This window comes from Prionailurus bengalensis, chromosome E4 (assembly GCF_016509475.1).
Source record: "Prionailurus bengalensis isolate Pbe53 chromosome E4, Fcat_Pben_1.1_paternal_pri, whole genome shotgun sequence".
Lineage (NCBI taxonomy): Eukaryota > Metazoa > Chordata > Mammalia > Carnivora > Felidae > Prionailurus > Prionailurus bengalensis.
This window is the reverse complement of record NC_057360.1, coordinates 7,328,764-7,352,575: the sequence shown is the minus strand read 5'-3', so window position 1 is coordinate 7,352,575 and position 23,812 is coordinate 7,328,764. Positions and strand designations below refer to the sequence as shown.

At 41.0% G+C, this 23,812-nt stretch overlaps 1 protein-coding gene across 4 annotated transcripts in view; it reads right to left on the bottom strand.

The window, feature by feature from the left end:
• PLD5 (phospholipase D family member 5) overlaps positions 1 to 23,812 on the bottom strand; it is a 419,450-nt gene that overhangs the window by 147,454 nt on the left and 248,184 nt on the right. For all 4 annotated transcript variants that reach the window (XM_043568870.1, XM_043568868.1, XM_043568871.1 and 1 more), the window contains one exon: positions 17,391 to 17,502. In XM_043568870.1, coding sequence (XP_043424805.1) covers positions 17,391 to 17,502 — 112 coding nt within the window. The remainder of the gene's footprint in view (positions 1 to 17,390; positions 17,503 to 23,812) is intronic.

The following is a 23,812-nucleotide window of genomic DNA, read 5'->3' as shown; positions in this document are numbered from 1 at the left end:
AACCATGAAGACAAGAGGAATAGATTGGGAAGACCTTAGAGCTGAATCAGAGGGCAAAGAAATGCATAATTCAGGAAGAGATGTTTATTCCCAGAGGCGCTCACTCTCAGTTTAAGAGAGCTAAAACCCAGTCTTGTCTGGAAACTCAAGTCCGTAAACACTTACTGAGCGTGGGTAGCTGTGGATACACAGCAGGTAATTCAATGCAGCCAACTGAGTGTCTCCTGGCTCAGGGGACTTTAGGAAGGATGGAAGGGGAACGTGGGCTTTGGAAGTGTTCCTGGGCCAGCTTCTGTCCATTGTGGACCTTTCACAGATGGATGGCTCTCTGCCGCCCTGGAAAACCTGGGTGCACATGTCAGAGCTCTTGGGGTATCCTTCTGACGCATCACCGACGAAAGAGTAATTTAGCCCTTCCTAACATTATTCCGTTCAAGGTTCAATAGAGCTTTTGCTTTTTAACCCAAATGTTTAGTCACATCCCATGCACTTCTTGGACTGTAAAACTAATGAGTTCCTTAAAACCGTGACTTTTTGGAATGGCAGCGGGTGTTTCCATGTCCTGGTCATAGTAGGACTAAGGAGGCCCGGAAGCAGCTCTTCTCTGTGCCTCAAAGCTACCAGATTGTTTCTAGACCATTTTCCTAGTCTCACAACAAAATCCGAATGAGTATGTTTGGGATGAAATACATACACGTATTACTTGCTATAGTGTGTCAGCCATGGTTAGGCTGTCTGGGGATGCAGAAAACACCTATTCTTTAGGATAGCATGGGAAATCAGGGGGTACAATGCATCTGCACTCCCTAACCTGCACTTTAGGATGATGACGTACCCCTGCAGAGAAGCTTTAGCAGAGGTACTCATGATGTGGCAGAGGTAATCCTGGAAGACGTGGTCCCTGATCATAGGAACGGAAGACACACAGAGACAACAAGAAGACAAAACAAAGGAGTGTCTAATGAAGCTGAATTAGAGCATACAGGACACAGATTAGAAATTGATAGAAATTGATGCACAAGAAACACTCACTGGGGGCTGGAGCTAGTAAGAACAGAGTCACTCAGTCCAGGGTTGGCTGTAAATGAGTGCAGTAAAGGCAAAGTAAAAGGCATCAGCCTTTTACAGAATCACAGGCTTAGAGACCACTGAGGGAGAAAGATGACCAGGTTGTAATTTCCACCTGCCATTAGTATAAAGATTTAGAAGAGTGTCACTTCTTTCAGGAGAATGAGCTATTGGAAATTCTGCATAGTTCATGGTTGTTCTGAGATTATAGAGGTCAGGACCTCAACTTCTTATTATGCCTCAGTAGGTGGTCAATGACCTGTTGGATGCATATAAACTTCTGAGCCATCCTAAGCGTGATCTCAGTGAGAACCAATCAGAAGAGAAAGCTCTAGCTGAGTTTCCAAATTAGAATAATATGAATACCAAACTCAGAAATTCAAATGGAAACTCAGAAGCTTAATTAACTCCATATTAATTCCCCGATGTAACTGAGTTATTATACAATCTTAAACGAATCACGTGAAACTCCAGGCAGCTTATGAACAAGTTTATTATTATGACCAATTATTCCAGGACTTGTGTGGATTAGGAAAAGAAAAAAAAAAAAGAGAGAAGCTTTTTAGAGAAGGTTAATTTGAAAGATAAGCATAATTTGCATTCGGGGAAACTGAATAAAACCAGAGTAAAGGTGTTACAGCAGCTTTCCGTAATGCCGTCCCCAAACTGCAGCCTGAACAATCTTTATCCAGGCATGATTACAGGAAATTCACTTACAGGAGCACAGCACAGAGTCTCCATGTTCCCAGGTTGGCATCTGCCTTCTCATCAGCTTTGCTCTGTGAATAATTAGATTCCTTCCTCAGCCTCTTTGTTGACTGTAAGGGCCTCAAGTGAAGATACCTGCTCAGTACCCCTGTGGGGCTCCATGGTGAGGGTTCCTTGGGGAAAGTGGAGCCTGGCTTCAGGAAGAAGTGCAGACCCATTACCAAGCCTGTCAAGATGAGTTAAATCTGTCTCTGTCACCTCCTCCTCAGAACTGCAGGAAGGCTTAGCCCCCACTGGTAGTTTAACTCATTCTCATCCAATATTTATAAAGTGTTGGAATTTTCAGCTGAGAAGCCCTTTAGGATATAAATGAGGGACTTTCCCTGGGAGATTAGGGGGTGGGGATGGGGGCACAGGCCTCTTGCCGAGCAGTGTGTCCAGCCCTCAACCCTCAACCCTCAACCCCTACAGGGTGCAGCCCTGTAGTCCCTCACCCCGCAGTCCCCACCGACGTCTTGTATCTCAGGGCAGCATTTACAGAGTCAGCTAACTCCCCTTTTCTTACCTCCTTCCTTCCTCTCCTTCTTGACAATGCTTCTCCCTTCGTAAATGGGCTGAGGTTTGTTTTGAAAAATGTTTATCAATACCGTTGTGTGCCAGGTACTATGCAAAAGACTGTATATGGATTATCTCGTTACTGTTCAAAGCAACCGTCTACCGTAGTTACTATCATTAACCCACTGTAGAAGTCAGGAGACAGGTTTCCAGTGGTTAAATAATTCACAGAAGTCACCCAAGTGGTAGAGCCAGGGACATACTCCCAGTCCCAGAATCTGAGCCTTTAACCTTTAGCCGAGGCTTTCATAGAAAGGACACCACATATCACCTGTCATCTCGCTGCTCATGGGTAACCCGTATTAATGCGTCAGAGTACATCTTTTCACATATATAGCATTAGGTTATCCTTGAATGAAAACGACATAATACAGGAGCTTTTGGTTTTGCAGACTGCTGCTTTTCACTTAGCACTCTATTCTCACCGTTTTACCCAGGTCAGTGGCTCTCTGCCCTCAACATGAGTTTGGAGATTACCTGGTATTCATTCCCTCTTGTGGATATCCCATTGTTTTATCACCCCATCTGTTTCTAATTTCAGGAACTGTGCTACCATATACATATTTGCACATCATCTTTGTGAACCTAAACTCTGAGCAGCCGCCGGGGCTGAGGATGACAGGCCTGGAGAATATTGGGTTGGCTGAAGCTAGATCACATCCCAGGTGAGTCCTGTCTCTGGCGAGGCTATGGCGATGCAACGGCACAAATCCCGCCATGACACCCAGCCCTTCTGGTCTTGTTTTCTCAAGTTGTTATAACTAGTATTAAGGCAGTCATTAAACTAAAAATAGTTTTCTATTTTTGTGTTCTATACACTTTACATTTATTAGTCATTTTACATTTTGTTATACAGTTACTTTGCATCTATCCTTTCTTTAAGGGTAACCATAATAGTAGTTTCCTTAATAATTGGACAAGATTATATATCTCTGCACCTCCTCAAACCCTCTTCCAAGGAGAGCTGAAAAATAGTCCACAAAACCCTATGGACAGGGTAGTCAAATAGTAATACTCAGCTTTTTGTTGAGAAGGAAATCACATCATGCCTTTTCCTGTTTGGGTTAATTAGCATCATGGAGTGGATGAAGAACTTCAAACTCCTCAGCAAAACCACACATGCTTTTCTAGGTATGAGTCTCTACCCCACCCTCCAACTGGGCAAACGACCGTTATGGAAAAGAACACTGAAAATAATGTTCCTATCTCTGACTTCCATAGGAGCTTATTAAAAGAACAGAAATGCACACAAAAGTATTTTGGATTAGATCAACCCTTCAAATGCCATTTTACTGTTTTCTATCAGAAGAATGGTACTATGCAAATTTCCATGGAAATTAGCATTTCTATAGCATTTCATATTTTCAGAATGCTTGTACCAGCATCTACTTATTAGCATAACAGTTGAGAACCATCATTGGCTTTAAACATAGAGAAATTCCTTTTTAATACAGTTTTCTTAATACAGAGAAAGTCATGCCCTCCCCTCTCCAGGTCTTTATCATGTCAGACAAAATTGTTCAGCCTCTTCTAAATCTTCTGATTTTAAATATAGCAACTTACTACAATGCCTAGTCTCTTCCACAGAAAAAAAACAGAATAAGAAATTCAAGACTTAAATGGAAATCTGGAAAATCTGAAAGATGCGCTATGTGATGCTTCCCATAGCCAAAGCTTGGGGAATTTATCAAACAAACACTGGCCTACATGTGCCAGGCATCCAGTCTCCATCTTGCCCTCAGTGGGAGTGAAGTCTAGAAGTAGAAATGGGCCTGGCAGTGTGGTGAATATCCTGAGAGACAATGGGAATGGGCATGGCTCAGACCGGAGGCTTATGGGATACACCTTTGGGGAAACCCTGATGAAACACTTGGAGTCTCTTTTCTATGCTGTCATTTAAATTCTAGATCGTCTTCTTAACCAAGACTGTTTCTCACCTAAGCTGTTATTTACTTAATTATATTCAAATAAAATGTAATTGTCATTATTTTTTCAACCTAGCTATGCTTTAAGCACTTAACAACCTTAAAATAATGGGTCTAACGTGCCAGTTATCTTATCCTGACATATATTAAAAGAATACATTTTAAAAAATCCAGGAAGATCTAAAGTCATCTAATACACTATCAATGGCCTAAGAGCCCTGTTGGGACACATTACTACAGGTGATGGCCAGCCACCAACAAATGTTAGGGCAAGGCAAGGCAGGGGGAATTTGCTCATTTTTAGGAGCATCATTCCGTTAAATTAATTATCCCAAGAGGCCATTAGACTGAGGTGGCTTTAATGCCTTAGCAGTCTATGCCGGCAAACCCAAACCCAAGCCTGCAAATGCCTCATGTTTAAGAAACTGAAACCTAAGGTCAATGAAACACAAATAGCCAAGTAGGCTTTAAGCTACAGCCAATCAAATAATTTCCTTTTTTTGCTTTGGCACCTTCTCCATACAAGTCTTGGCTCCTGTCTGCAGAGCACTGCTAACCACTTCTAGGTCTCCCCTGTCTGATTCAAAAGAAGTTTTGCTCCAATAAAATCATAAAATTTTTAACATGGTTCAGCATCTCTTTTAACAATTCTGCATGGAGAAGAGAAGACCATAGGACTGGAGGCAGGGAGAACTGCTAGCGTGTCTTCAGCCATCATTCAAGAGGAAAAGGATAAGGCGTAAGCTCAAGTAGAGGAGGCAGACCAGGAAAAGAGAAGAGTTTCCAGAGATTCTGAGATTGTGTATCCATAGCCCAGTTTGGTTTCAGAGGTTAGGGAAAAGGAGGAGTCAAGGATAACCCTGGGGTTTCTCTTGGAACCAGTGGAAGGATGGTCATGCCATTTTCTAAGATCCATCGTGAAGGAAGAAGAACACTGAGGGCAGAGTAGGGGTGCTACAGCCCTTTAATTTTGGAGGAGTTGCTTCTGAAGTATTTCAAGAATATCCAAGGAGAAACACTAAGTGTGATGTTGAACATTGTAAGCCTGGGGCTCAGAAACCACCATGTGTGGACCATCAGCATGTCGGTGATGGATGGAGCCACAGGCTGGACAGAAGTCGGCATGGGAGGAGTGTGGTAGGTGGGAAGGGAGAGGAAAAGGAAGAGAATAGAGGAGGCCCAACTGTAAGGAACAGAAAGAGTACTGAAATCAGCAGAGGAGACTGGGAAGGAATCGCTGGACAGAAGAGGAAAGTGTAGGGTGAATGGGGCCATGAAAATCAGGGGACCACACTGTTCCAAGGAAAAGAAAAGAGTGATGCCTGCTGTTCAAAACTGCAGAAAGGTCATGCAGTATAAGGTCTAACTGTCTCCAGTGAGTTCAATGACAAGGGAGTTTCAGTGGGGCAGGGGGCAGAAGCCAGGCTGTGGCTAGAGGGTTGCAGGTGAGCAGGGATGAGAGACAGACAGAATACATAAAGGAGCATGGAGAAAAGGGGAGGAAGAATGAGGGAAGCAGGCAAAGGGGGATCTGGGGTGGATGTACTGGGTTCTTTTTCCTTTTCTCCCAGTTGACTTGGGAGAAAGTCAACTATATATATATAAGGCAGAATGTATCTACACAGAGAGATGGGATCTTAGGAAGAGGGAAAGATCTGGCTGGAAGACCTGAAGGAAACTTATGGAAGAGAAAGTAGAATAAGCAAGGCATAAGAAAAAGTGGTTAAAAAAAGGGATAAGATAAAATATGACAAATATGATGGAAGATAAGATAAACTATGATGGAAAAGAATAAGGGCACAGAAGCGATAGGAAATTTTGTAGTTTCGAGCTGAGCAATGTGCTGGAAACAACAGAAATGGCTTTGCATCTTCGCTCACACTAGCTTTTACGGTCTTGATTGAAAAAGCAGGTCTAATTAGGATACTGAACTTGAAAGTAGACACCACGTGCCAGAAGAGATCTCACTCACCAATGCTTGCGGCGACCACACCCTACGTGACTGCTTCCAGCTCAAAGTCAGGGGGTAGCAGACCAGAGAAGAAGATGTATGAAGGCTCCACACAGTGTCACAGACACCCCAGACAGGAAACCAGGTGCTAGAAATGATGGTCATGAGGCTCTCAGGAACATTTTTGTTTATTCCTTTATTTATATTTACTCCTGCCTTCCTCTTCACCTCTTAAAGGACACCCTCCCCAAATTCTAGTATCACCAGGACAGAAATGCCTAAGGTCATCACTAGACTGAACAGATAAAATTCTCCTTACTTCTATAATGTCACAAGGCTGAATATGCATCTAATTTCCCTTAAAAAAGGCCATGCCTGACAAAGTTCTTATGTATTAAGGAACAAAAATAAAACCTCTAGCCCAAGAGCCTCCATTTTGGAGCAAACGGATGACATATTATGGTATACGTGCCAGATGAACCCCTCTGAGAATTTAAACACACTGAGTTGCAAACTAATCTGGGTGGGTCTTAGAATGGTGACGGAAAATACAGATGGAGCCACGGTGGTGTTGCCAGCTGGAAAGTTCTCACAAACCGACGCCAGCGAGAGTGAGTGCAAAACTATAAAGGCGCATGAACCAGATGCATTCCCAAAGATGAACTGTAACGTGTTTAGAACTAGGCCTTCCTTTCCTTGAAAATCACAGGGCTGGGAATGTGCCCTAGGGGCAGAAATGAATTCAATCTGGACTAAGAGCGGCTGACAGCCGACACACAAAAATAACACACCTGGCTAAGAGACAGTGGCTATAGTGGATGTCGTTTATTAAGAGCTGATTATGAGTCAGGCACCTGCACCAGATGTTTTTTATACATTATCCAATCAAATTTCCATAACCCTCAAGGAGATATTATTATCCCCCATTTTACTGAAAAAGACACTGGGGGTCAGAGTAACTTGCCCAAGCTTGCATCCAACAGCAAATGACAGGCCTGGAATTTTCGTACAAGTCCATACGACACCAGAGTCTATGCTTCTGAATGCTGTACTTATTACTACGCTAATGATTGTTAAAGTATAATGTGTCCGAAGAAGCTCCTGCCTGGGTGCCAAATATTTGGTATTCTGTAAAGAAAGGGAGAAGACAGGAATCCTTGCAATGAATACAGTCAAACAAAGGCACCAGCCTTCATGCACTCAAGCACGAGCCTAAGTGTCACCCACTTTGAGAAGGTGTGAAAAGAGACCAGAGCTGGATGGAAGGCATGCCTGGGTGACAGCAAGGGCACCTTGACTTTTGTCTGGACCACCACCAGAGCAGACGCCTGGCCAAAGGACCTCAGGACAGTCAGAGAGAGTCGTGAGAGTCAACGGGACAGTTCTTCACTTGGAAAACAAAAGACCTTATCTTTAATAATGGCAGCTTCTCAAGCGGTGGGAATGAAAGCCAGAATAATATAAAGTTTACTCTGGGGAAATTACCAAAATATACTTATTAATGTTACCTTAGCTTAACCCATACAATCTTTTTTTTAAATACTTTTTAAATGTTTATTTATTTTTGAGAGAGAGAGAGAGAGAGGGCATTAGCAGGAGGGGGCCAGAAATCGGGAGACAGAGGATCCAAAGCAGACTCTGTGCAGTGAGCACAGAGCCCAATGTGGGGCTCGAACTGATGAACCAAACCGTGAGATCATGACCTGAGTTGAAAGCAAGAGTTGGCCACTTAACTGACTGAGTCACCCACGCACCCCAACCCATACAACCTTAAATTAACACTTATAATCATACCTTACTTGTGGAGTTAGATTTGGGAAAAGTTATAAATCACTAAGACCAAAGTATAAAAGCCTTGATAAGCATAAAATTCCCAAGTTGTGCTACATGTATTTGGAACAAGCAGTTCAGAAGTCACCTGATAAAATTTCCAACTTGGAAAATGGGGCGACTTGTATTTAAATTTAAAACAGGGGCGCCTGGGTGGCGCAGTCGGTTAAGCGTCCGACTTCAGCCAGGTCACGATCTCGCGGTCCGGGAGTTCGAGCCCCGCGTCGGGCTCTGGGCTGATGGCTCAGAGCCTGGAGCCTGTTTCCGATTCTGTGTCTCCCTCTCTCTCTGCCCCTCCCCCGTTCATGCTCTGTCTCTCTCTGTCCCAAAAATAAATAAAAACGTTGAAAAAAATAAATAAATAAAATTTACACACACCCTGGGGCGCCTGGGTGGCTCAGTCAGTTAAGCATATGACTTCAGCTCAGGTCGTGATCTCATGGCTTGTGGGTTCAAGCCCTGCATCAGGCTCTGTGCTGACAGCTCAGAGCCTAGAGCCTGCTTCAGATTCTGTGTCTCCCTCTCTCTCTGCTCCTCCCCCACTCATGTTCTGTCTCTCTCTCTCAAAAAGTAAAATAAAATAAATAAATAAATAAACATTAAAAAATAAATACAATTTACACATACCCCTATACTCAGATTTGGGGAATATATATTCCCTGCAGGTTTTATTCAGCCTAAGCCATGAGCATGAGAATAATAATATGGATTATTAATGCAAATGAGTATAGCTTTCTTGAATTCAAATAAGCAACAGCAAGGACCACATTTACAATTTGACAGAATGAGCACAGCATTCCCTCCTCCTGTTTTTAATAATGTGGTAAAATAAATATAATTTAAAAATAAATATTATCAAAAGAATGAAATTGAACCCCATCTCAGCTTATATCACTCACAAAAATTAGCTCAAAACGGATTAAAGATTTAAAGGTAAGACCTGCAACCATAAAACTCCAAGAAGAAAACACAGGGAAGAAAATCTCCTTGACACCAGTCTGGGCAATGATATTTTGGATATGACACCAAAAGGCAAAAATAATCAAGTGGGCCTACTTCAAACTGAAAAGCTATGCACAGCAAAGTAAGAATCAACAAAATGAAAAGGCCACCTATAGAATGGCAGAAAATATTTCCAAATCATCTATATGGTGAGGGGCTAATATCTAAAATATATAGAGACCTTATACGACCCAACTGTAAAAAAACGACCTGATTAAAAAAAGGGACAAAGGACCTGAATAGACATTTTTCCTCAGATGACATACAAATGGCCAACAGGTTACCCTGAAAAGGTTCTTAACATCACTGATGATCAGGTAAACACAAATCAAAACTACAAGGAGATATCACCAGACACCTGTTAGAATGGCTTTAATCAAAAAGACAAGACATAACAAGTGTTGGCAAGGATGTGAAGAAAAAGGAACCTTTGTACACTGTTGTAAACTGGTTCAGCCCCTATGGAAAACACCATGGTGATTCCAAAAAAAAAAAAAAGGAACTACCATATGATCCAGCTAATCCCACTTCTGGGCATAGATCCAAAAGAAACAAAATGAATACCTCAAAGAGATATGATGTTTGCGTTCATTGCAGGATTATTCAAATAGTGAAGATATGCAAGCAATCTATCAGTCTGTCAAAGATGAATAGATAAAGATGTGGTGCGCGCGCGCACACACACACACACACACTCACAAATATTATTCGGCCACAACACAGAAGGAAATCTTGATATCTGCAACAACATGGATGAACTAGAGAGCACTATTCTAAGTAAAGTAAGCCAGACAAAGGCAAAAATACTTGTCATCTCACTCACATGTGGAATCTAAAAAAAGTTTAAAAGTCAAGGTCACAGAAAGAGAGTAGAATCATGGCTACCAGGTAGATGGGCAAGATGGGGGAGATGCTAGAAGCATCTTTTAGTTACAAAAGGAATGAGTTCTGGGGAACTAATGCATAGCATGGTAACTGCAGTTAACATTGTCTTGTAGTATTGAAATTTACTAAAAGGGTAGGTCTTAAGTTGGTTCTCATCACAAAAAGGAAAAATAAAGGTAACTGCGTGAGGTGATGGATGTGTTAATTAACCTGAACGTGGTAATCGTGTCACGAAGGATGTATATCAAATCATCACACTGTAGACTTTAAATATATACAATTATATTCTTGAATTATACCTCAATAAAGCTGGAGGAAAAAAAAGTAGTTTTCCACTGGCAAGTAGAAATCTTTGCCTATTTTTTCTCTAGAGGCCAAGCTCTGCATTATGAAGAATTTATGAACACACTGATGGGTAATAAGAAACATGTACTACTTGTGCAATATTTAAAATGTGGAGATTTGCACCCATAAGTTAATGTAACTTCTCCATAGATAGCATTAAAGGCTCTAGAAAAGTAATTAGAATCACCCAGATGCAGCTCTATCAACTATTTGGCTAGTTTATGGTAATCTTTTTTTTCTAATATCTTGAGCAGATAATTCAAAATTAAAATCAGACATTAAGGGAATAGCAGGTCTAATATCAAAGCTTTTTGCTACTCTTCTGATTTGAAAAAAATCTCTACATTTTATGTACTTAAAAATCTGAAATGGAAGGATTTTCTATTGGTTAGAACAACATTTTCTTTTACAAGAAATATTTTGGAGTTTTGAGACTCGTTACAATAGAAAAGCTTGCCAACGCCAAATCTGAACACTTTTGGAAAGCATAAATATGTTTGATATGTGTAACTGCTAACTTTTACTTCCTGTTCTAAAAGAGGTTATTAAACAACCATGCAGAAATAAAATATCATTGAAGTTTTATTAAAAAGAGGGAGTTGTTATGAAGAAGAGTGAGAGGGCTTCAGTCTCATTTCAAATATCAAAATTCTTATGTAAATGAGTAAGGCTTAGTCACAAGAAAGTGCCAATTAAATAGATACTCTGTGTTCAATGCTTTGTGGATGGGATGCCAGGATGAGCTGAAGATGGTCAACCAACAGGTGCTTGTTAGGGTCCTCTTGCTCTTGTCTGCTCATCAACATGGGTAAGGTTCTGTCTAAGTAGTTCACTTGGTTGGCATACAGTGGTAACAAGGGACCATCGGGGTTAGCTTTACTCAAACCACAGCCAGCCACCCAGCAAATGTATGGATTTGTTCACAAAAGGAACACATGAGGGGAGGTGGAGGGCTGAGGGCCAAAGAGTAATAGAAATGAAACTATGTCGATGAAAAGAGTGAGAAAGCTAGAACTTTAACTTTTTAAATCTCATGGAAGATTTAAAGATCTGTCCATCCATCCATCCATCTATGTTTTTGTCTATCCATCCATCCATCCATCCATCCATCCATCCATCCATCCATATATTCTTTTTTTTTTTTTAATTTTTTTTCAACGTTTATTTATTTTTGGGACAGAGAGAGACAGAGCATGAACGGGGGAGGGGCAGAGAGAGAGGGAGACACAGAATCGGAAACAGGCTCCAGGCTCTGAGCCATCAGCCCAGAGCCCGATGCGGGGCTCGAACTCCCGGACCGCGAGATCGTGACCTGGCTGAAGTCGGACGCTTAACCGACTGCGCCACCCAGGCGCCCCCCATCCATATATTCTAAAGAAACCAAAGCGGAAAGAAATTCTTGACACATTAATGCTATGGCTAAGATTTGCAAATCTGTCTATCTGTCCGTCTACTTATCTGTCGTCCACCCATCCATCTAAAAAACCAAAGGGGAAAGAAACTCTTCACACATTAATGCTCTGCTAAACAACATACAACTCCATAAAGTAGTTCTGTTATCTGCTCCTTAAAGATGTCACAAGCGTCTACAGGCAGCATGGTCTAACCCGAAGGTTTGATCTCCCATATGTCTGCACGCACACTAAAGGAGGGATTGAGAGAGCAAGGCAGTTTGATTCTAACAGACTGAGAGCTTGAAACACCAGCTGAGCCAGGACCGGGCTAACAGGCCTGAGCAACAGTAAGCTGCACTCTCAGAAGGGAGGGGCACAGCGTGCGGGTCTTGCTGGAGGTCTCCCAAGCTTTAGGACGAATTTCTTCCTGAAAGGCCAAGCAGCACCTAGTGATAGAGTTTAACCTACAAGTTAGGAGCATTGTCCATTCCTCTCCTATTTGGAACCAAGCTGTCAGGATGACCTCTCCTCCTTTCACTGGGTTGCAATCCCGTCGTGCTGTTTACCTTGGAATATGGATTCTGATTTCTTCTCTCTACCCCAGGAGATTGTCTCTTCTCTAGTGTATTTCGGGCTTCTGATTTCATGATATCGTTTTCCCATAGAACTTTCATACAAAAACTTGATTTGCATAACCTTTCCCATTTCAGGGAATACGGCAGGGTTTTTTCTTTTGTTCATTCATTTGGACAAGAAAATTTCCTATCATTGCATGCATTCAGCATCACGAGTTCTGTTTAAGATATCCCTGTGTTTCCTAAGAACGTGCAGAGCCTGGATTCTCTGACTTTCTGTTCAGAGTATGGTTACTGCACCACAAGGAAGTCCTGTTACAGAAGGTGGGGTTAGAATCTACCTCCCTGGGTGCAGTATTAAGAGTGATCAGCTTTAATTTAAGTTAATTATGTACTAAAGCTAAGGTTTCTAAGTTGAATTTTGAAATTTATTGCTGAATTTTAAAGTAACCCTCATTACCACACGTCACTCATTCTAAAGTATGCAGGCTTCACATTTTCACAACTCTGATGTTGGTACGCATCTTATGATTGCGGTAGACAGGGTGACAGTTGTGACCGAGTTGTCACTTCAGGTCTTAGCTGTTATTCCCAGTGGCATGACAGGGCTCCCACGGTTTCTCAATATCCAGTCAACAAACCACTTAAAGCCTCTTTGAGGAAGGATTGTGAGGCTTCGTTACTGTCAGAATATCTTCCTTTGACATTTTCTGGTAAGGTTCCAAAATAAGCAGAACAGAAGTCTACTTAGAGAGAAGAGACAATAGTAGGGAGTCTGTTTCTAAAGTTAGAACATCATCAGCATCTTGATGGTGGAGACGTGTTGGGTGGAAAACACAGGCATCCATGACTCAGATGCAAAAAGTGATTCAGAAAAATTGGATTCTGCGTAGATGTTTCAAGAATTCCTGGATCATTTTGTTTCACTAATGTCAGTCTGCTGTGGCAAACCATAAACTCTCTGAAGTCAGGGGAAAGCTCACGCCTTCGTCAAGTTTCTATCTTTAAAGCCCAGGGGAGGTACCTGTCAGATATTCAAGGACAGTTGTTGAACAAATAATGAATGAACAATGGAAGAAAAGAAGATGGTAAAACCATCTGAGAAAAAGAGAGGAAGTCTGAAGGAAATACTATGAGTAAGGCTTAAAATGGACCCTGAGGGACAAAGAAGAGCTTGCAAATTGAAAAGGGGAGAAAGGGTATTTCAAGCACAAGGAAAAGTGTGTGTTAGGAAATAGAGCCCTGGAAAAGCATGCTATGTTTAGGAAACCACAACTATCTTTCAGATATTTGGAAAGCCAACAACAGAAAATAGTACTAATGAGACTGAAAAGGAGATTCATATCCTGGATTGTTTTGAGTGCTTTGCCCTTTTTTTTTTTTTTTTAAGAACTGTGGACTTTATTTCTAGATCACCCATTTTAATCCTTAATGACTTTTATCTCATGAGTCATTCTATTAGAGAGTTATCCAATAGTGAACAGGCAAAGTCTCGTTTTTCCCAAAAGGAAATTTATATTTTCTGGCTTAACATTTTATTCATAATTTTTGGTAGGCTATTGGGGTAAATATTTTAGTCCTATTATATGAAAGCACACTGAATTGCTATGGTTTTGAAAGACAAAGAAAAAAACAGATCTTCTTAATTATAAATTTCATTGCAACAATAACTATGAAGATTAAAAACATAGTAGGTAGGGATTTGGATGGGCAGAGCACAGAGGATTTTCAGGGGCACTAAAATATTCTGTATGATGTTACATTGATAGATATATGTCATTACATAAGTGTTCAAACCCAGAGAATGTAAAACACCAAGAGTGATTCCTAAGGTAAACTGTGGACTTTGGGTGATGATGATGTGCCAATGTAGGCTCACACATGACCCTTCTGGTGAGCGATGTTGATGATGGGGAGGCTGTGTGTGTGTGTTGGGGCAGGGGGTATGTGGGAAATCTCTGTACCTTCCTCTCAAAGTTGTTGTAAACCTAAAAGTGTCCCCCCAAAAAAAAATAAAACCTTAAAAAAAACACAGTAGTATGACTGAGAAATAATATTTTGCTCATGGTTGAAAAACACATCCAGAAATAAACATTGTATTAGTAGCATAAAACCACATTGATGTGATTTTACCAGCATGCAGTTTGGTGTGGGGGGGTGGGGAGTTTCCAAGGCACCAGCTGGGAGGCATGAACAGAGAGAGGAGAACATGAAGGAAATACTCCCCCACTGCCCACCGCAGCTCAGAAGGCAGCCGGTGACCCACGCCCTGTGAAGGCAAGTATGGAGGAAGGAACAGGACTCAGTGACAGTCCCACATCACATTAGATTGCTTGTGAGGCATCAGGCAGTGAGAAGCCATTTCACACAGGATGCTCATTCAGCTATGAACATCACTTTCAGACTAATCCTCTGCCCAAGGCTAGAAGCTGATAAAATGCAAAAACAAAAAACAAAGATGAAAGCTGTGAAGACATCAATTTGCACATGACATATCTGAAAAAGGGTTAGAATCAAAAATCCACAAAGAACTTATCAATCTTAACAGCCAAAAAACAAATAACCCACTTAAGAAATGGGCAGAAGACATGAACAGACAATTTTCCAAAAAAGACATCCAGATGGCTAATGGACACATGAAAAGATGCTCAACATCACTCATCATCAGGGAAATACAAATCAAAACCATGATGAGATATCACCTCACACCTGTCAGAATGTCTAAAATTAACAACACAAGAAACAACAGGTGTTGGCAAGGATGTGGAGAAAGGAGAACCCTTTTGCACTATTGGTGGGAATGACAACTGGTGCAGCCACTCTGGAGAATAGTATGGAGGGTCCTCAAAAACCTAAAAATATAACTACCCTGAGATTTTATAGCAGCATTATCAACAATAGCCAAATGTGTGTTGACTGATGAATGGATAAGGAAGATGTGGTGTCTATATTACTCAGCCACCAAAAAGACATCTTGCCATTTGCAATGACTTGGATGAAGCTAGAAGGTATTATGCTAAGTGAAATAAGTCAATCAGAGAAAGACAAATACCATATGATTTCACTCATGTGGAATTTAAGAAACAAAACAAATGAATATATGGGGGGAGGGGAGAGAAGAGAGGGAAACAAACCACAAGAAACTGTTAATAATAGAGAACAAATTGAGGGTTGATGGAGAGAGGTGGGTGAAGGATGAGCTAGATGGGAGATGGGTATTAAGGAAGACACTTGTGATGCGCACTGGGTGTTGCATGTAAGTGATGAATCACTGAATTCTAGTCCTGAAACCAACATTGCACTGTACGTTAACTAACTGAAATATAAATTAAAAATAAGGAAGAGTTCTTGGGTGGCTCAGTTGGTTAAGTGTCCAACTCTTGGTTTTGGCTCAGGTCATAATCTCGCAGTATATGAGTTCAAGCCCCTTGCTGGGCTCTGCACTGACAGTGCGGAGCCTGCTTGGGATCCTCTCCCTCTCTCTCTCTCTGCCTCTCTCCTGTTCCCACTGTCTCTGTCTCTCTCAAAATAAATAGATAAAACTTTAAAAAAAAATAAGGAAAGGGAAAAGAAAGACTTACATGGCAAATTTAATTCTATGAAAAAAAATTTATGAAGTAATTTCCCACAAATTTCAAGGGTTGGAAATCACACAGAGTTATGCTCTCTTATGCAGATGTGCAGCCTGAGAGGCTGGGAAGGTGGGAACTCAGGTGAAGAAGGGAGGGGAAGGAAGTGTGTCAGCTAAGCCAATGTGCTGCGTCAGATGCTTATGGTGTGTGTGTATATGTGGGGTATGTGTGTATAGGTGGTGTGTGTGTGTGTGTGTGTGTGTGTGTGTGTGTATGGTAGCAAATGCCATGGGATGTTTATCTGCAAATACAGGCACCCAGAGTTAGCCCAAAGTAATCCATTCCTAACAATGTGTCAGATAATGGATTTTATCTGAGTGGGAACCCAATCTCACATTTTTTAAACAGGAAAAGTAGTAACACATTTCTAATTCATATTAATCCACTGTTTTTCAAAAAATATTATGCTGTGCTCAGGTGGCATACCAAAGCTTTTCAGGCCTAACAGTATCTCATAAGTTACCTCGACTTTCCTTACACAGAACAAATATTACACATGAGCCTGACCAAGCTTATGTCTTCTATGTATTTATGTCTTTCTGTAGGCTTTATCGCTTCCAACTTTCCTTCTGCAGAAGGAAAGACCACTTGGGTTCACCCTTTGCTTTATAGTCCATTGAATTTTCCAGAAGGTGTTTTCACTTAGCAGTCTGGGAAAGATGACAAGCAAAAGTGCTCAGCATGTTTAAGGAGCACACGCACGAGATGCAGTGCCATCAGGTAACACCGACACTCACTGGGGCCAATGCCTTGTCTTCCCCCCGGGGACGCTAGGCAGCTCAAGCATTTTCCCTGGCTCACACCTGCCATGTCCGTTCGGACGCTTACAGTTCAAAGAGTCAATTCTGGGCCAAAATTTTTATAAAGCCATAAAAACTATTTGGAAGTGAGTTCAGCTAGTCAAGACAAAGCAAAATGAAGAAAGTTATTTCATAATGATTCCCCGTTTTCATGGGATTTTGAGACAAAGTGCAGAGTGGCCTATGAATGATGTTCTCTGTGGAATTATCTCAGAATTCATGAATTAGGCCAGGTTTCATAGACTCCTCCATCTGGCTATATTATTTTAAAGAAGATGTTGCACGAGGAGAACTTCCATTTGAAGGACAAGAGGAAAACAGCAATCCAATGTTTGTTCAAAGGAGAAGTGGCTCTTTAATCACATCACAGAAGTGTTCGGAGAGGGAAAGAGTCTTCTTTCTAGTTAATTACCATTTAATGGCCAGGGGATTATTTTGCATAAACTAATATGCAACAACACTATTTAAAAACTCCCAGTAGTATTGATTAATTAGTTCTCTCATTTAAAGGCGGTAATCGGGCTATTTTTCAAAGGAGAAATAAGAAGTGTATTACACGCAATGTGTTGACTATAAAAAATCATGTATTATTTTAAGCGAAATGAAAGACATCTTAACAGAATCCCCAGGGGTAGAGTAGCATAGCAACCTTGGCCTTACCCTTTAATCTCAAGGCTTCTAATACCTTTGAGTCAGCTGTTACATCACTCACTAGCTTGATTTCGATATTTTGCGAAGTCAGTTGGAGCAGCTTTTCGAAGAGACGTTGACCCTAGGAAAAAATATTCAGAGACAAGGAAAGTCAGAAGCCCTGCACGTATGCTATTTTAATCAGGTATAAATAAACTTATTAAAAATTGAAATTATTCATTCAAATTTTAAAAGGCAAGCACTTCAGCAACTGATACTCATGTAAAATTGTTTCAAAAGAGTTACATAAACACAGTAGTAGCAGACACAGATTATGCTTTCTTGAGTGCTATGCAACCCAACAATTCTTGCCATCATAATTTCTTTTTTTTTTTTATTTTTTTTAACGTTTATTTATTTTTGAGACAGAGAGAGACAGAGCATGAACCGGGGAGGGGCAGAGAGAGAGGGAGACACAGAATCAGAAGCAGGCTCCAGGCTCTGAGCCATCAGCCCAGAGCCCGATGCGGGGCTCGAACTCACGGACCGTGAGATCGTGACCTGAGCCAAAGTCGGACGCTTAACCAACTGAGCCACCCAGGCGCCCCATCATAATTTCGACGCTACAGGGCAAATCTAGCCTTCTTTTATTTTTTCATGAATTCTGCGTTACCTACGCATGAAGGGGCAGCAGATAATATTAGACAGTTGTGTTTGGGCTGAGACAGACCTGGATGCAAGTTGGTTTTCCAGTTTATAAATTGTGTTTCTGAATCTCACTAACCTCCAGCTTCTTCCTCAGTAAAATGCACATAATATTAATATTTACCATAGAAGGTTTTTGTGAGAATTAACGGCATTAGTCATAGGTAACTACCCTTCCAGTGGGAGCTCTTATGGGGAAAGTCAGGGTGATTTCTCCATGATTTGCCTGAATTCCTCTTCTGGTTTAAAACCTGTCTGACTGGGGGCGCCTGGGTGGCTTGGTCGGTTAAGCATCCGACTTCGGCTCAGGTCATGATCTCACGGTCCGTGAGTTCGAGCCCCGCGTCGGGCTCTGGGCTGACAGCTCAGAGCCTGGAGCCTGTTTCAGATTCTGTGTCTCCCTCTCTCTCTGCCCCTCCCCCGTTCATGCTCTGTCTCTCTTTGTCTCAAAAATTAATAAACGTTTAAAAAAAAAAATTAAAAAAAAAAAACCTGTCTGACCGAATCCAACTAATGTTCTTCCTAGCACTCTGTAATTACTAGCACAATCTAAAACTGATGAAACAAAAATACAAAATAAAAAGTAAAGGTTTTGCTTCTGTAAGATTTTCACAAGCATTAAATTTTTATTGTAAGTTTTACTCTCCAGGAGCCTCTGAGTAGAGGTTGGTCTATAGCCATCAGATCATCTCAGGGAGTGGACTGCAAGCCTGTCCTATTTTTTTTTTTTTAATTTTTTTTTTTCAACATTTATTTATTTTTTGGGACAGAGAGAGACAGAGCATGAATGGGGGAGGGGCAGAGAGAGAGGGAGACACAGAATCAGAAACAGGCTCCAGGCTCTGAGCCATCAGCCCAGAGCCCGACGCGGGGCTCGAACTCACGGACCGCGAGATCGTGACCTGGCTGAAGTCGGACGCCCAACCGACTGCGCCACCCAGGCGCCCCAAGCCTGTCCTATGTATTTCCCCTTGGGTGTGTTCATAGATTCCCTCTCCTTATCATAAAAGGAAACGGTCTTCTTTTATTGACTTTTCAGACCTTTGTTATTCAGCCACAAACTCAAATGCCTTCCGGGGTCAGACAGGCAATAAGGCTTTGCTTTTAATGGCCCCCAAGTGGCAAAGTCTTATCCTGCTTTGATAAGAATGGGCCCTTAATGGGGCGTCTGGGTGGCTCAGTCACCCCATCCAGCTCAGGTCACGATCTTCAGGTTCTTGAGTTTGAGCATTGGGCTCTGTGCTGACAGCTTGGAGCCTGGAGCCTGCTTCAGATTCTGTGTCTCCCTTGCTCTCTGCCCCTCCCCTGCTCATCCTCTCTCTCTCAAAAATAAATAAACATTAAAGAAAAAAAAGAATGGACCGTTACTAATGATTACGTACAGAGGATGGAGACTGAGAACGCAGAACGGAGGAAATGTGGATGTCGTGTGGGATTCCTGCAGTTCAGCCTCAGAAAACAGAGAAGCCAAAGATCAAAGCTTAAAGCTTTGGAGGGTAAGGAGGAGGGAGCTAGGGCCACCTGGCAGGCAGGAGTGTCTGGCATAAATGGGAGTTGTACCCCACGGCAGGCACAGAGGTTTCCGTTTCCTTTAACTAAGTGTTGCCGACCGAGGCAACCAAAGGTGGAGCTCATGGAATTACTCTGCACCCAGAGCCTGGAGGCAGGCTCACAGCAGACCAGGTTTCCTAGGAGGCACTGAATGAGGGCAGCGGACTGTTGTCAACTGCTAATTTAAAAGAGGTGGAGTGGGGAGTGAGAGAGAGAAACATATGGAGAGACAGAGGACAGAAGAAAGAAAACAGGCTGACTTGCAGATTGCAGGGTCCATGTAGATTTCAGGTTTATTACACAGAGATAAGGGGCTGGGCAGTGAGAGGCTCAGATACAGGCGAGAGGGACATCCAGGTGGGGGGGCTCTGTGGTTCTCCTGCAGGGTTATCAACAAGATGACCTTCCTCATCAGCTCTGGCTCTCCACTGACGTGCACTACAATCTTGTCACACACCCTGGGATGCTTGGTGATGTCTGCATGGTCCAGATTTCTGGAGCCCAGATTCATGGTCATCATATAGTCATACAGATTATTCGTACTTTTCCCCTTCACACAGAGAAAAGGCTTATATGCTTTGTGTTTGATGAGACTCACCAGTAACGAGCTGGTATTTTTACACAAATGCTTTTTTTTTTTTTTTTTTTTTGGTTCTTAGTTCACAATGTATTTAGTACAAATGAAACATAGGAGATCTTCTAACCTATCTGTATTTCTGGCTCTGTGCCTTAAACTGATTCCCACTGTGTTATTTTTGTCAACACCAGAAATCTCAAACATGGATGAAAATAGAAACTCCCAAATCTACAGATACTGGCAGACTGTCATTAAATAAAGCTTATTTTTACTGTTAGTATGTGCTGATTACTTACACCAAGGATTCTTAAAATTGTTAATTATAGTGCTTATTGTAATGAACTTGGGCCTGGGGGGAACTTCTCTGTTTTCAGTGTCTTACCTTCCTATCCACACATTCTGGCTAAGACATCAGAATGTAGTAACAAAGGTGTGAAACACCCTCTCCATGCCGAGATCTGTAGTAAGGGCTACTGTTTTCTGAGTTAAATCTACTCACTGTATTGTTATAAAGGAATACAAAAGCTCCTTGGTTTTTAAACATCAGTATGGTTAACTCTTAACACAGGTTTGAGCTGCACAAGTCCACTTGTACTCGGATTTTTTTTGACAAATATTGCACAGTCCTGTATATGTGTTTTCTCATCCTTATGATTTTCTTAATAATATTTTCCTAGTTTACTTTATTATTCACATAACATACAAAATATGTGCTAATTGGCTATTTATGTTATCAGTCGGATCTCTGATAGACAGGAGGCTATTAGTATCAAAGTTTTGGGGAGTCAAAAGTTTATGTGGATTTTCAACTATGCAGGGGGTTGGTACCCTATTAACCCCTGTTGTTCAAGGGTCAACTAGTTTAAAAGCTTGCCCTTCCTGGTGAGAAACAGTAGGCCACATTTCAAAATTAAATGAATCCTCTTGAAGATGTCAGTGGCTCAGGCATGTTGAGCAGTTTAAGCCAATTAAGCCCAGGCAGCCTGCCTAGAGATTGGAGTATGAAGTATTGAGGGGGATTAGTTAACCACCCAATACTGTCCCTCCTTTACCTAAAAGGAAGAAGCCACTAATAATCTGATAAAGTCAAATATCACTGCATTTAAGGGGCCCAACAAGAGAAAAGATGCTTGAACACAGCGGGCATTTGATGATACCAACAACTCAAGAAGACAGAACTAGAGCTAAAACACAATGTAAGTATTCAAGGACAGGTAAGCATGGCTGGGACTAACACCCTGTGATTTTAGAAGTGAATTAGAATAATAATTAAAGAACAGCATAGCCACTGTTGTGACCCAAATCATTGGTCTGAAGACCTCAAGGAAGAAATACCTCGAAGTGCACACACATACGCATGCACACACACGAAAACATAAGGGTGACAAGGGAAGAAAAGGGTGACAGATAAATTGAGGATATATAACATGTGGCTAGTAGGTGTACTGGAAGACAAAAAGAGGTAAAAAGAATAAGCTTTCAAGTAACAGAAGAAAAATTGTCCTACCTGAGGCAAGACCTAAACCTACATGTTTTTTTTTTAAATATGAAATTTATTGTCAAATTGGTTTCCATACAATACCCAGTGCTCATTACAACAGGTGCCTTCCTCAATACCCATCACCCACTCTTCCCTCCCTCCCACCCCCATCAATGCTCAGTTTGTCCTCAGTTTTTAAGATAAACCTACATGTTGAAAAGATAATTGAAGATGAAGGTAAATGCAGTGTGGAAAGACACATTTAGGTACATTCCATGACACTTATCAATAGCAAAGAGAAAGAGAAATTCTTAAAAACCGGCCAAAAACAAAACAAAAACAAAAGCTACCTATCAAGCAAAATGGATCAGACTGGCATGGAGCCAACCATTTGCAACACTAAGTTGGTACATGGTGGCTACAGACTATAAAAGAAAAAATAACTAAAGCAAAGGAATGCTTTACTCAAAGATTTTACCTACCAGGGTGAAAAAAAGAGAAATATTTGCAGATATATACAGACTTAGAAACTATATTACCTACATAACCCATATGAAGGACATATTCAAGGAAAGAATCTAATTAAACAGTAAAGGACACTAATCACCATCAAGGAGGATGAAAAGGATAAGAGACAAGTGATGAGCAAGATGATATGGATTATGTGTTTGATGTACCTGGTAAATAAAGATTCTTGACACAGAAGACACACATTACAGGGGAAGGTCTACTGTTCTACTGAGAATCTATTATGTGATTCTCACTGGGAGGCACTATTAACCCTAAAGGGGATGAGTTTGTTCACTGTGTGCATGTGTGTGTAAGTTATTCTTTTTATAAATAAAACACAGATATATATACAATAAATATGCAACATATCTGTGGTATTAAAATCTCATGGTTGGGGGGGGGGTGCAGGTTTAGGGAAAAAAACGTCTAAAAAGTCTCCTTAGTAAGGTGGGTAGAAAAAAGAAGATTGAGAAACACTGGTCTACAACAAACAGGATAAAGAATCTCAGTAAAAATTAGAATGAGAGTTGGGAGGGCTTAAAAGAGCTAGATGAGAAAGAGTAGGCAATTATTCTGTGATGGCACAATTTATGGAGCAGTGACAGTTATAAATTGGTATGTACCAAACAACATGGCATCTAAATATATAAAGCAAAGGCTAACAGTAATGCAATTAAAACACTACAACAATATAATACTTCAAAATATGTCTTTCACAAGTGGGTGACCTAAAAAGGAATAAATGAGAATATATGAAAATTAAATAATATTATCAATAAACTTGATTAGGTATATACATTTATACATATTTCTCATTTTATATATGAAACCCCTCAAAATAATCGTTTGCTTGTCTGTAGAACATCATGAAAATCTGTTCTGTAACTGCCATTAAGAAAATTTGAACAAGGGGTGCCTGGGTGGCTCAGTCAGTTAAGTGTTTGACTCTTGATTTTGGCTCAGGTCATGATCTCACAGTTCGGTTTGTGGGTTTGAGCCCCATGTTGGGCTCTGTGGTGATAGTGTGGAGCCCGCTTGGGATTCGCTCTCTGCCCCTCCCTGCTTGCACACTTACTGTTTCTTGCTCTGTCTCAAAATAAATAAACTTACCTTTATATATTTACATAGATTTTTTTTTGAAAAAGAAAGAAAACCTGAACAAAGTGTAAGGAAGATATTCTACCAGCTTCATTCTTTGATCATAATCCAAGAAAATGAGAAACAGACAATTAACAAGCAACACATAAAACAAATCATATCTACTTGAAAATTTAACTTACTCAGATTATCTGTACATCATAGGAGAAAAGAAAAGTGAATTTCTGTATTCTCTGGAAAGCTATAAATAGGTGGGTACTTCAGAGCAAAACCATGAAATGAGGCAATATCTGGTGTCAGGGAAATTTATAACCGTAAATGTCTACAGCTTTATAAAAAATATAAAGTCATGCATAGGAATGGATAAACACAGAAGGGAACTTTAGAGAGAATCCAGAAATGGTGCACACAGGATTATATCAATAACAAAGGCACTGTTTTAATTCAGTCTGAAAAAGATAAAGTGGTTAAATCCGGCACAATTGGAAAGACCCCTATATTACACCACTTAGAAAAATATGTTTTCAGGAA